Source organism: Tachyglossus aculeatus, chromosome 11, assembly GCF_015852505.1.
Source record: "Tachyglossus aculeatus isolate mTacAcu1 chromosome 11, mTacAcu1.pri, whole genome shotgun sequence".
Taxonomy (NCBI): Eukaryota; Metazoa; Chordata; class Mammalia; order Monotremata; family Tachyglossidae; genus Tachyglossus; species Tachyglossus aculeatus.
Genome location: NC_052076.1, coordinates 33,546,270 through 33,559,813, shown reverse-complemented (window position 1 = coordinate 33,559,813; position 13,544 = coordinate 33,546,270). Strand labels below are relative to the sequence as shown.

Sequence of the window (13,544 nt, the reverse complement as noted above, 5' to 3'; positions counted from 1 at the left end):
ACATGGGATTGTGTCCAACCCGATAGGCTTGTATCTACCCCAGTGCTTAGCATAGTGCCTGGCACAGAGAAAGTGCTGAACAAATACCGCAGTTATTATTATGATTATTCAGAAGGAGCCGGGTTATTATCCTGGCTCTGCCACTTGTCTGCTGTGTGACCGTGGGCGAGCCGCTTCACTTCTCTGTGCTTCAGTTACCTTATCTGCAAAATGGGGGTTCATCCCTGTTCTCCCTCCTACTTAGAATGGGAGCCCCATGTGGGACTGATGCTCTTGCAACTGTAAAATAGAGGTTAAGCCCCATGCGGGACATGGACTGTGTCCAAACTGATTCACTTTTATCTGCCCCAGTGCTTAGTACAGTGCCTGGCATATAGTAAGTGCTTAATAAATGCCATGAAAAAAAAAAACAGCAAATGGGTCAGGGGCCTAGAGAGCTGAGGCTAGAAAGGAGCAAGATCTGGGCTGGCTCTTGCCTGGGGGAATCAGCATCCTCTACCTTTCCCCCACCGCAGGCTGCTACCCACTCTGTGGCTCCATGGCCAGTGTGCTTAGTACAGTCCCTGACATATAGTAAGCGCTTAACAAATACCATGAAAAAAAAAAAACCCAGCCAAGGGGTCAGGGGCCTAGTGAGCTGAGGCTGGAAAGGAGCAAATCTCCCCCCCTCCTACCCCTCTCCATCCCCCCCACCTTACCTCCTTCCCTTCCCCACAGCACCTGTATATATGTATATATGTTTGTACGTATTTATTACTCTATTTATTTATTTATTTTACCTGTACATATCTATTCTATTTATTTTGTTAAGTTAATATGTTTGGTTTTGTTCTCTGTCTCCCCCTTCTAGACTGTGAGCCCACTGTTGGGTAGGGACCGTCTCTATATGTTACCAACTTGTACTTCCCAAGCGCTTAGTACAGTGCTCTGCACACAGTAAGCGCTCAATAAATACGATTGATTGAAATCTGGGCTGGCTCTTGTCTGGGGGAATCAGTGTTCTCTACCTTTTCCCCACCGCAGGCTGCTACCCACTCTGTGGCTATTTATTCTATTTGTTTTATTTTGTTAATATGTTTTGTTTTGTTGTCTAACTCCCCCTTCTAGACTGTGAGCCCGCTGTTGGGTAGGGACCATCTCTATATGTTGCCAGCTTGTACTTCCCGAGCGCTTAGTACAGTGCCCTGCACACAGAAAGCGCTCAATAAATACAAATGAATGAATGAATGAATAAATGAATGGCTCCATGGCCAGTGCTTAGTACAGTCCCTGGCACAAAGTAAGCACTTAACAAATACCACATTTATTATGATTGTTATTATCTGTAATTTTTTAATTGTGCTTAATACAGTGCCTGACACATTTATTATTATTGTTATTATTATTATTATTATTATAAAGTGCCGTCGAGTTGTTTCTGATTCATAGCCACTCCATGGATATTCCTTCTCCAGAGCGTCCTCTCCTCTGCCATAATTCGCAATCTTTCGAACAGCTCTTCCGTTATCATTGTTATGGTCTCTACCCATCTAGCTGCTCGTCTGCCTCTTCCTCATTTTCCCTGGACTTTTCTTAGCATAAATTAGTCCTGATTATGTGTCCAAAATATGCTAATCTAAATCAAGCTATTTGGCCTTCCAAAGACCACTTTGGCTTAATTTGCTGTAAAATCCATCTGTTTGTTTTTCGGGCGGTCCACGGAATTCGCAAAAACCTCGTCCAACACCACACTTCAAAAGAATCGATGTTCTTTCTATCCTGTTTTTCGCCGTCCAGCTTTCGGATCCATACATTGTCCCTGGAAACACTGTAGATTTGACTATTTGTATTTTTGTGGCAGTTGTTACAGCAGCACATTTCATGACTTTTTTTTCCAGGCTCTTCATAGCATTTCTTCGGTGTAGTTCTTGACTACTAGTTCCTTTATTATTGATTATTGATCCCAGGAGAGAAAAACGGTCAACTATTTCACTCTTCTCTCCATACACTACAAACGTGTTAAAACTTCCAGTTGTCATGATCTTTGTTTTCTTGACATTCAAATGCGGGCCCGTCTTTTTGCTCTGTTCCTTAACTTTTAATAATAAGCCCTTCAAATCTTCTTCACTTTCTGCGAGTAGGGTTGTATCATCAGCATAACGAAGGTTGTTTTTATTCCTCCCTCCAGTCTTTACTCTCCGTTCGTCTTCATCCGATCCGGCTTCTCTCATTAGGTATTTGGTGTACAGGATGAACAGATCCCGCCTCCGCCACTTGTCTGCTGTGTGACCTTGGGTAAGTCACTTTACTTCTCTGTGCCTCAGTTACCTCATCTGTAAAATGGGGATGAAGACTGTGAGCCCCACGTGGGATAACCTGATTACTTGTATTTACTCCAGTGCTTAGAACAGTGCTTGGCACATAGTGTGTGCTTAATAAATACCATTATTATTATTATTATAAGGCAATAAGATACATCCTTGCCTTACACCTTTCTACTGCTACTACTATGGTAATCATGGTATTTGTTAAGCGCTTACTATGTGCTAAGCACTGTTCTAAGCACTGATGGGAAACCAATCTGTTCCTCCATATTCTGTTCTTATTGTAGCCTCCTGTTCACCATGCATGTTCCATATAGTAAGTGCTTAACAAATTCCACTATTATTATTGTTATTAAGGCGGGGAAGAATTTGGCAAAGGATCCAGTGGGAGAAATGAAATTATATAAATGCCAAAACAACATGGAAGGCGAAATTCGGAGAGAGGATTGGGGATGGCATTAGGGAGCAACAAATCATCCAGAGTCTGGTCACAGCCTATGCTTCCCCAAGGTTCGTTGTGGGCAGGGAATGTGTCCGCTTATTATTATATCGTACTCTCCCCGACGCTTAGTACAGTGCTTTGCACACAGCAAGCGCTCAAAAAATATGATTACATGAAGTAAAATTGAATATATTAATGTCTGTCCCCCCCTCTAGACTGTAAGCTCGTTGTGGGCAGGGAATGTGTCTATTTATTTATTATTATAGTGTTCTCTCCCAAGTGCTTAGTACAGAGAAGCAGCGTGGCTCCGTGGAAAGATCACGGGCTTTGGAGTCAGAGGTTGTGGGTTCAAATCCCGGCTCCACCAATTCATCATCATCACCATCGATCGTATTTATTGAGCGCTTACTATGTGCAAAGCACTGTACTAAGCGCTTGGGAAGTACAAATTGGCAACATATAGAGACAGTCCCTACCCAACAGTGGGCTCACAGTCTAAAAGGGGGAGACAGAGAACAAAACCAAACATACTAACAAAATAAAATAAATAGAATAGATATGTACAAGTAAAATAAATAGAGTAATAAATATGTACAAACATATATACATGTATACAGGTGCTGTGGGGAAGGGAAGGAGGTAAGATGGGGGGGATGGAGAGGGGGACGAGGGGGAGAGGAAGGAAGGGGCTCAGTGTGGGAAGGCCTCCTGGAGGAGGTGAGCTCTCAGCAGGGTCTTGAAGGGAGGAAGAGAGCTAGCTTGGCGGATGGGCAGAGGGAGGGCAGCTGTGTGACTTTGGGCAAGTCACTTCACTGCTCTGTGCCTCACTTCCCTCATCTGTAAAATGGGGGTGAAGACTGTGAGCCCCTCATGGGACAGACAACCTGATCACCTTGTAACCTCCCCAGCGCTTAGAACAGTGCTTTGCACATAGTAAGCGCTTAATAAATGCCATCATTATTGTTATTATTATTATTACAGTGCTCTGCACACAGTAAGCGCTCAATAAATAAGACTGACTGGCTGATTGAGTGAATGATTATGATTATTGTGGCAGTCCCTTGCCAGTTTGAGGAGCTGAAGAGCTGCCTCACTCTGCACTGAAGCTCCAACCCTGGCATCCTCTGGCCGGCTGCGAGCCGTCTCCTCCTCCGCTTGGCATCCTGCCCACCGGCACCCCGTGGCCCGCACCAATCAATCAATCAAGCAATCAATCGTATTTATTGAGCACTTACTGTGTGCAAAGCACTGTACTAAGCGCTTGGGAAGTACAAGTGGCAATATATAGAGACAGTCCCTACCCAACAGTGGGCTCACAGTCTAAAAGGGGGAGACAGAGAACAAAACCAAACATACTAACAAAATAAAATAAATAGAATAGATACGTACAAGTAAAATAAATAAATCAATAGAGTAATAAATACGTACAAACGTATATACATATATACACCACCACAGGACCCTGAGCCCCAAGGCTGGGGGAGCTGGAGCGCTCCAAGCTGGCCTCAAATAATAAAAATGATAATTGTGGTATTTCTTAAAGTGCTTATTATGTGCCAGGCACTGTCCTGGCCACTGGAGCGGATACAAGATAATCAGGTTGGACATAGTTCCTGTCCCACGTGGGGCTCACGCTCTTAATCCCCACTGGACCCAGTGGGAGTCAGAAGGTCATGGATTTTAATCCCAGCACTTGTCTGCTGTGTCACCTTGGGCCAGTCACTTAATTTCTCTGGGCCTCAGTTACCTCATCTGTAAAATGGGGATTGAGACCGTGAGCCCCACATGGGACAGGGATGGTGCCCAACTCTTCCACTGTTGGGTAGGGACTGTCTCTAGATGTTCCCAACTTGTACTTCCCAAGCGCTTAGTACAGTGTTCTGCACACAGTAAGTGCTCAATAAATACGATTGATTGATTTGTTTGTATCCACCCCAGCGCTTGGTGCAGTGACTGGCACATAATAAGTGCTTAACAAGTACCATAATTACTATTATTCATTATTATTATTATTGCAGATGAGGTAGCTGAGGCCCAGAGAAGCAAAGCGACTTGACTGCGGTCACGCAGCAGACAAGGGGAGTAGCGGGAATCTGAATCCAGATCCTTCTGATTCCCAGGCTTGTGTTCTATCCACTAGACCAGTCTAATAATAATAATAATAATAATAATAATAATAATAATGGCATTTGTTAAGCGCTTACTATGTGCCAGGTACTGTACTGGTACTGTACTGGGGTGGATATAATAATAATTAAGCACTTACTATGTGCAAAGCACTGTTCTAAGCGCTGCGGGGATATGAGCATGTCTGGTTGGACACATTCCTCTACTAGGCCCCTGGTTCTCTCCTCGCCTGGATGAAGGTCCAGCCTGCAGAGATCTTCCTGGAGGGTGGGCTACCCCTTAACGTGGCTCAGTGGAAAGACCCCGGGCTTTGGAGTCAGAGGTCATGGGTTCAAATCCCTGCTCCGCCAATTGTCAGCTGTGTGACTTTGGGCAAGTCACTTAACTTCTCTGTGCCTCAGTTACCTCATCTGTAAAATGGGGAGTAAGACTGTGAGCCCCCCGTGGGACAACCCGATCACCTTGTAACCTCCCCAGCGCTTAGAACAGTGCTTTGCACATAGTAAGTGCTTAATAAATGTCATCATTATTATTCATTCAATCGTATTTATTGAGCGCTTACTGTGTGCAGAGCACTGTACTAAGTGCTTGGGAAGTACAAGTTGGCAACATATAGAGACGGTCCCTACCCAACAACGGGCTCACAGTCTAGAAGGGGGAGACAAGACAACAAAACCAAACATGTGGTCAGGTGTCAAGTCATCAGAATAAATAGAAGTAAAGCTAGATTCATTCATTCAATCGTTTTTATTGAGCGCTTACTGTGTGCAGAGCACTGGACTAAGCGCTTGGGAAGTACAAGTTGGCAACATATAGAGACGGACCCTGCCCAACAACGGGCTCACAGTCTAGAAGGGGGAGACAAACAACAAAACAAAACATGTGGTCAGGTGTCATCGGAATAAATAGAAGTAAAGCTAGATGCACATCACTGACAAAATAAATAGAATAGTAAATATGTACAAATAAAACAGAGTAATAAATCTGTACAAACATATATACAGATGCTGTAGGGAGGTGAAGGAGGTACAGCGGGGGGGATGGGGAGGGGGAGAAATTATTATTATGATAGATTATTATTATTTATCAGCTGATGACCCTCTGAAGAGAAGCCCCCGGACTATCCTGGATTCATTCATTCAATCATATTTATTGAGCGCTTACTGCGTGCAGAGCACTGTACTAAGCGCTTGGGTAGTACAAGTTGGCAACATAGACAGTCCCTACCCAACAGTGGGCTCACTGTCTAGAAGGGGGACACAGACAACAAAACATATTAATAAAATAAAATAAATAGAATAAATATGAACAAGTAAAATAGAGTAATGCGTACAATTCAATCGCATTTATTGAGCACTTACTGTGTGCAGAGCACTGTACTAAGCGCTTGGGTAGTACAAGTTGGCAACATAGAGAGACGGTCCCTACCCAACAGCGGGCTCACAGTCTAGAAGCGGGAGACGGACAACAAAACATATTAACAAAATAAAATAAATAGAATAAATATGTACAAGTAAAATAGAGTAATAAATACGTACAATTCACTCATTCATTCAATCGTATTTATTGAGCGCTTACTGTGTGCAGAGCACTTTACTAAGCGCTTGGGTAGTACAAGTTGGCAACATAGAGAGACGGAGAGGCCCGGATCTGGCCTCACACACGTCCGTCGGTCGGTCGCATTAATTGAGTGCTTACGATGTGCAGAGCACTGCACTAAACGCTTGGGAGAGTCCACTACAACAACATAACAGACACATTCCCTACCCACAACGAGCTTACAGTCTGTGTGGTTTGCAGGCTGCAGAGAAAGACGCCTTTGGAAGCGTGGAAGGAAACCTCTTAGTGAAGGCCCTGCTGAGAGTTCATCTCCTCCAGGAGGCCTTCCCAGACTGAGCCCCTTCCTTCCTCTCCCCCTCGTCCCCCTCTCCATCCCCCCATCTTACCTCCTTCCCTTCCCCACAGCACCTGTATATATGTATATATGGTTGTACATATTTATTACTCTCTTTATTTATTTATTTATTTTATTTGTACATATCTATTCTATTTATTTTATTTTGTTAGTATGTTTGGTTTTGTTCTCTGTCTCTCCCTTTTAGACTGTGAGCCCACTGTTGGGTAGGGACTGTCTCTATATGTTGCCAATTTGTACTTCCCAAGCGCTCTGCACATTGTAAGCGCTCAATAAATACGATTGATGATGATGATAATGAAGGTCCAGAGGGCTTGGCACAGAGGTATGTAATCAATCAATCTATCAATTAATCAATCCAATGAGGAGAGAGGGTCCCTTGCAGCTGGGGAGAAAACCATTTCTGCCTTGAAGGGGCTTTCAGAGCGGTTCAAATGAGATCCCCGATGGAACCCGATAAGTTGGCTATCAAGTATCAAACATCACCAACCCTGTTGGCCCAAGGGGGAAAAATGGCTTCACTGAGGTCTCTCAGTGAGGCCAAACCCTGGGCTGGGCACTTGAAAGTGATGAGGCAGAGGGCAAGAGATTCCATGTCTGCCATCCTGATTGGAAGAATGAGGGAATTCCAGGAAGGAGGAAGGGGTGTGAAGTGGGAGAGACAAATGCGTCCCAGTGAGTAGGCCGGTTTGAGGGGAATAAAGACTGTGAACTAGGATGTAGTGGGAGAAGAGTGGATAAGAAAGAGGGAGAACTGATGGAGTGACGTGAAAGCAAATGGGCAGGTGTTTTTGTTTGATGTGATGAGGAAGGGATAAGCGTTGAAGATTTTGGAGGTAGGAGAGATAATTGATTATGGTATTTATTAAGTGCTTACTATGTTGGTATTTGTTAAGCACTTACTATGTGCAAAGCACTGTTCTAAGCGCTGGGGTAGATACAAGGTAAGCAGGTTGTCCCACGAGGGTCTCAAAGTCTTCATCCCCATTTTACAGATGAGGGTACTGAGGCCCAGAGCAGTTAAGTGACCTGCCCAAAGTCACACAGCTGACAAGTGGCGGAGCTGGGATTTGAACCCACGACCTCTGACTCCAAAGCCTGTGCTCTTTCCACTGAGCCACGCTGCTTCTCTGTGCCAGGCACTGTACTAAGCACTGGGGCGGATTCAGGAAATTGCGTTGGATATGGCCCCGGTCCCACGTGGGGCTCACAGACTCAATCCCCATTTTACCGATGAGGTAACTGAGGCACAGAGAAGTGAAGTCACTTGCCCAAGGTCACATGGCAGGCAAGTGGCAGAGTGGAGATTAGAACCCATGACCTTCTGATTCCCAGGCCCGTGCTCTATCCACTACATCGTGCCGCTTCTCTAAGAGAGAAGATGTGCGTGGAATGCTATTTTAGAAAAATGATTTGGGCAGCAGAGTGAGGTATGGACTGGAGAAAGATCGTAGGGAGATAATCCCTCCCTCTCTCAACTCCCAGTGGTATTTAGGGAGCACTTATTCTGTGCAGAGCGCTGTACTAAGTGCTTGGGAGAGTACAGTGCTTAGAACAGTGCTTGCCCTCAACAAATACCATAATTATGGTAAAGCTAGATATGGTAAAACTAGATATTGGGAAGCAGTGTGGCTCACTGGAAAGAGCCCGGGCTTTGGAGTCAGAGGTCATGGGTTCAAATCCCGGCTCTGCCAACTGTCAGCTGTGTGACTATGGGCAAGTCACTTCACTTCTCTGGGCCTCAGTTACCTCGTCTGTAAAATGGGGGTTAGGACTGTGAGCCCTCCGTGGGACAACCTGATCACCTTGTAACCTCCCGGCGCTTAGAACGGTGCTTTGCACATAGTAAGCGCTTAATAAATGCCATTATTATTATTATTATTACAATAGAGTTGATAGACACGATCGATCCCTGCCCTCAACGATCTTACATTCTGGTAGTTTACAATATAGTGGCATCTTGCTCTAGATCCTCCTCTAGACAGTAAGCTCCTTGTGGGCAGGGAACATGTCTGCCAACTCTTTTATATTGTACCCTCCAGTGCTCTGCACACAGAAAATGCTCAATAAATACAATCAATGGTATTGTTTGATTGTACAATTGATTGCTTGATTAATTTTCCAGAATGGAGGCGGAGCAAGGGATTAAATCACCATTGGCTTCAGAGCTCTCCATCCCCTTGGCCCTTCTTATCTCACCTCCCCGTCTCTCCTTCTCCATCCCAGCCCGCACCCTCCGCTCCTCTGATGCTAACCTTCTCACTGGGCCTCGTTCTCGCCTGTCCCGCCGTCGACCCCCGGCCCACGTCCTACCTCTGGCCTGGAATGCCCTTCCTCCTCAAATCCACCTTTGCACATAGTAAGCGCTTAAAAAATGCCATCATTATTATTATTATTATCACACTTCCCCCCTTCAAAGCCCTACTGAAAGCTCACTTCCTCCAGAAGGCCTTCCCGAACTAAGCTCCCCTTTTCCTCTGCTCCCCCCCATCACCCCAACTTGCTCCCTGTGCTCTATCCCCCTCCCTGCCCCACAGCCCTTGTGTATATAGGTACATATTTATAATTATAATTCTATTTATTTGTATTAATGATGTGCATATATCTATCATTCTATTAATTTATAATGATGCTACTGATGCCTGTTTACTTGTTTTGTTGTCTGTCTCCCCCCTTCTCGACTGTGAGCCCACTGTGGGCTGCGATTGTCTCTGTTGCTGAATTGTACTTCCCAAGTGCTTAGTACGGTGCTCTGCACATAGTAAGCACTCAATAAATACGATTAAATGAATGAACGAATAAATAACCTGTCGAGGTCTTTTCCAGCTTTAATAACAATAATAATGATGGTATTTGTTAAGCACTTACTATGTGCCAAGCACTGTTCTTAAGAGCGGGGTGGGAGGGGTACAAGGTAATCAGGTTGTCCCACATGGGGCTCACAGTCTTAATCCCCATTTTACAGATGAGGTAACTGAGGCACAAAGAAGTTAAGTGGTTTGCCCAAGGTCACACAGCAGACAAGGAGCGGAGGCCGCATTAGAACCCACGTCCTCTGACTCCCCATGTGCTCTTTCCACTAAGCCGCTTAGAGAAGCAGCATGGCTCAGTGGAAAGAGCACAGGCTTTGGAGTCAGAGGTCATGGGTTCAAATCCTGACTCCGCCACTTGTCAGCTGTGTGACTTTGGGCAAGTCATTTAACTTCTCTGGGCCTCAGTTACCTCATCTGTAAAATAGGGATTGACTGTGAGTCCCCCGTGGGACAACCTGATCACCTTGTCACCTCTCCAGTGCTTAGAACAGTGCTTTGCACATAGTAAGTGCTTAATAAATGCTATTATTATTATTAAGCCACGCTGCTTCTCTAGAATCTAGAATGTTTAGAATCTGCCGGTAGCTTCAGAATAACAGTTCAATCCATGGTATTTACTGAGCACTTACTGTGTGCAGAGCACTGTGTTAAGCGCTTGGGAGAGCAGTTCCCTGCCCACAGTGAGCTTACAGTAGTTGATAACCCCTCTCTTCTTGGCTTAATTCCCATTTGTAAGGTGCTTGGGGCGCAATGGCAATAAAAACAAACACATTGAGTTGGGGAAGGAGCTTCTGATCTATTTGGGTGGGGCCGCAAAAGGCAGATAAAAGGCCGAGAGGAACCATAACGGTCAGAGAATTCAGATAGAACAACGCAAAACTGAGTTGCTCCAAAGTCAGCAGGGAGACCCATGTGAGATATAAACTAGGCTGGAAATAGAAAACAAAGGGTATTTCCCTGTGGGGAGGGGAGGTAGGGTGGGGAAAGAGGGCTTGATAATGGATTTTTGGAAACTGGTTTTTTCCTGGATTTGTTTCCCGGGGGAGTAGGGGTTGGTCAGGCTCACCATTCATTCATTCAGTCGTATTTATTGAGCGCTTACTATGTGCAAAGCACTGTTCTAAGTGCTGGGGAGGTTACAAGGTGATCAGGTGTCCCACGTGAGGCTCACAGTCTTAATCCCCATTTTACAGATGAGGGACCTGAGGCACAGAGAAGTTAAGTGCCAACTTGTACTTCCCAAGCGCTTAGTACAGTGCTCTGCACACAGTAAGTGCTCAATAAATACGATTGATTGATTGATTAAATGACTTGCCCAAAGTCACACAGCTGACAATTGGTGGAGCTGGGGTTTGAACCCATGACCTCTGACTCCAAAGCCCGGGCTCTTTTCCATTAAGCCATGCTGCTTCTCTATCCCCTAGGCCATGCTGCTTCCCTAGATGTGTCCACTCATAATTCCCACTTACGTACTCTTTCCCAGTGTTTTATGCAGTGCCCTGCACACAGTACGCACTTAGTAAATACTATTTCTACTACTGCTGTGGCTTAGCGGAAAGAGAACGGGCTTGGGAGTCAGAGGACGTGGGTTCTAGTCCCAGCTCTGCCACTCAACTGTGTGACCTTGGGCAAGCCACTTAACTTCTCTGTGCCTCAGTTACCTCACCTGTAAAATGGGGATTAAGACTGTGAGCCCAATGTGGGACAACCTTCTATCTACCCCAGCGCTTAGAACAGTGCTTGGCACATGGTAAGCGCTTAATAAATACCATAGTTATTATTATTTACTGATACATTTCACCAGGAAACCCTGCTGATGGTCCAGTGAAAAGACCAATGCTCTGGGATTCGGAATTCCTGGTTTTCAATCCCGGCTCTGCCTGTAGCTGGTGAACATAGGCAGACTTTCTGTAAAAGATGCACCCCTACTCACTCGTGGCCCTCTGGCCCCAGAGGAACGTAGATGGTGGGGGGCATCCCGCGGGGCACTAGCATCGATTCCTCTGTGCGACTTCTAAATCCCGAAGTCTCAAGACTGAGGTTCATCCATTTTTCCTGTAGGGAGACTCGGCCACATTTCCCAAAGTCAGGAACCGTACAGATTGGTGAATAACTTTAGGTACATGATTCAGCAGAAATACAGTCAGTCAGTCAATCGAATTTATTGAGCGATTACCGTGTGCAGAGCGCTGTACTGAGTGATTGGGAAGAGTACAATACAACAATAAACAGACACATTCCCTGCCCACAATGAGTTTACAGTCTAGAAGGGGAGACAGACATTAATAGAAATAAAAAAATGACAGATATGTACATAAGTGCTGGGAGGCAGGGATGAATAAAGGGAGCAAGTCAGGGCGACGCAGAAGGGAGTGGGAGAAGAGGAAAGGAGGACTTAATCAGGGAAAGTCTCTTGGAGGAGATGTGCCTTCAATTAAAGCTTTGAAGTGGGCAGAGTAATTGTCTGTAGGTTCTGAGGAGGGAAAGTGTTCCAGACCAGAGGCAGGATGTGGGTGAGAAGTCGGAGGCGAGATAGACAAGTTCCTAGTCAAGGTTCTCCAAATAAATAACTCCCATTTACGGCTCACCCATCAGTTACCTACCTCTCCAAACTAAATTTAGAAAGTCACCCGGGTTCAGACCCCGACCGTTAGGGAGTTTGGGATCAGGATAAGTCAGATGGTCTTCAATTTCTGGCAGAACAAATTCCCACCACGCTCACTGCAGGTTCTTCTGTTTGTTTCATGGGATCTGTTAAACGCTTACTATGTGCCAGGCACTGAGCTAAGCGCTGGGGAAGACAGAAGATCACCAGGTTGGTCCCACGTGGAGCTCAGTCTTAATTCCCACTTTACAGATGCGGGAACTGAGGCACAGAGAAGTGAAATGACTTGTCCAGGGTCAGATAGAACACAGGCCTCGGAGTCAGAAGGTCATGGGTTCTAATCCTGCCTCTGCCACCTGTATATGTGTATATATGTTTGTACATCAATCAATCAATCAATCGTATTTATTGAGCATACTGTGTGCAGAGCACTGTACTAAGCGCTTGGGAAGTACAAGTTGGCAACATATAGAGACAGTCCCTACCCAACAGTGGGCTCACAGTCTAAAAGGGGGAGGCAGAGAACAAAACCAAACATACTAACAAAATAAAATAAATAGAATAGATATGTACAGGTAAAATAAATAAATAAATAGAGTAATAAATAAGTACAAACATATATACATATATACAGGTGCTGTGGGGAAGGGAAGGAGGTAAGATGGGGGGATGGAGAGGGGGCCGAGGGGGAGAGGAAGGAAGGGGCTCAGTCTGGAAAGGCCTCCTGGAGGAGGTACATATTTATTACTCTATTTATTTATTTATTTATTTATTACTCTATTTTACTTGTACATATTTATTCTATTTATTTTATTTTGTTAATATGTTTTGTTTTGTTGTCTGTCTCCCCCTCTAGACTGTGAGCCCGCTGTTGGGTAGGGACCGTCTCTATATGCTGCCAACTTGTACTTCCCAAGCGCTTAGTACAGTGCTCTGCACACAGTAAGCGCTCAATAAATATGACTGAATGAATGAATGAAATGCTGTGCGACCTTGGGCAAGTCACTTAACTTCTCTGCATCTCAGTTACTTCATCAGGAAAATGGGGATGGAGACTGTGCGCCCCGCGTGGGATAGGGACTGTATCCAACCCAGTTTGCTTGTATCCACCCCAGCGTTTAGTATGGAGCCTGGCACATAGTGAACGTTCAACAAATATCTTAATTATTAGCATTATTATGTGGAGGAGCCGGGATGAGAACCCGTGTCCTTGTGAATCCCAAGCCTCCGTTTGATCCATGCTGCTTTTCTTTGCCCACACTGTAGAATAAGGAGTTAATTCATAGCTGGAGGAAAGTATAATGGAGGGAGGCAGGGCCTGCTACTCCCCCCAACCTCT

The 13,544-nt window shown here is 45.2% G+C and overlaps 1 protein-coding gene across 1 annotated transcript in view; it reads right to left on the bottom strand.

Moving 5' to 3' along the window:
- CXCR5 (C-X-C motif chemokine receptor 5) overlaps positions 1 to 13,544 on the bottom strand; it is a 72,265-nt gene that overhangs the window by 56,922 nt on the left and 1,799 nt on the right. Inside the window, exon 5 of the mRNA XM_038754300.1 lies at positions 11,534 to 11,655. Coding sequence (XP_038610228.1) covers positions 11,534 to 11,655 — 122 coding nt within the window. The remainder of the gene's footprint in view (positions 1 to 11,533; positions 11,656 to 13,544) is intronic.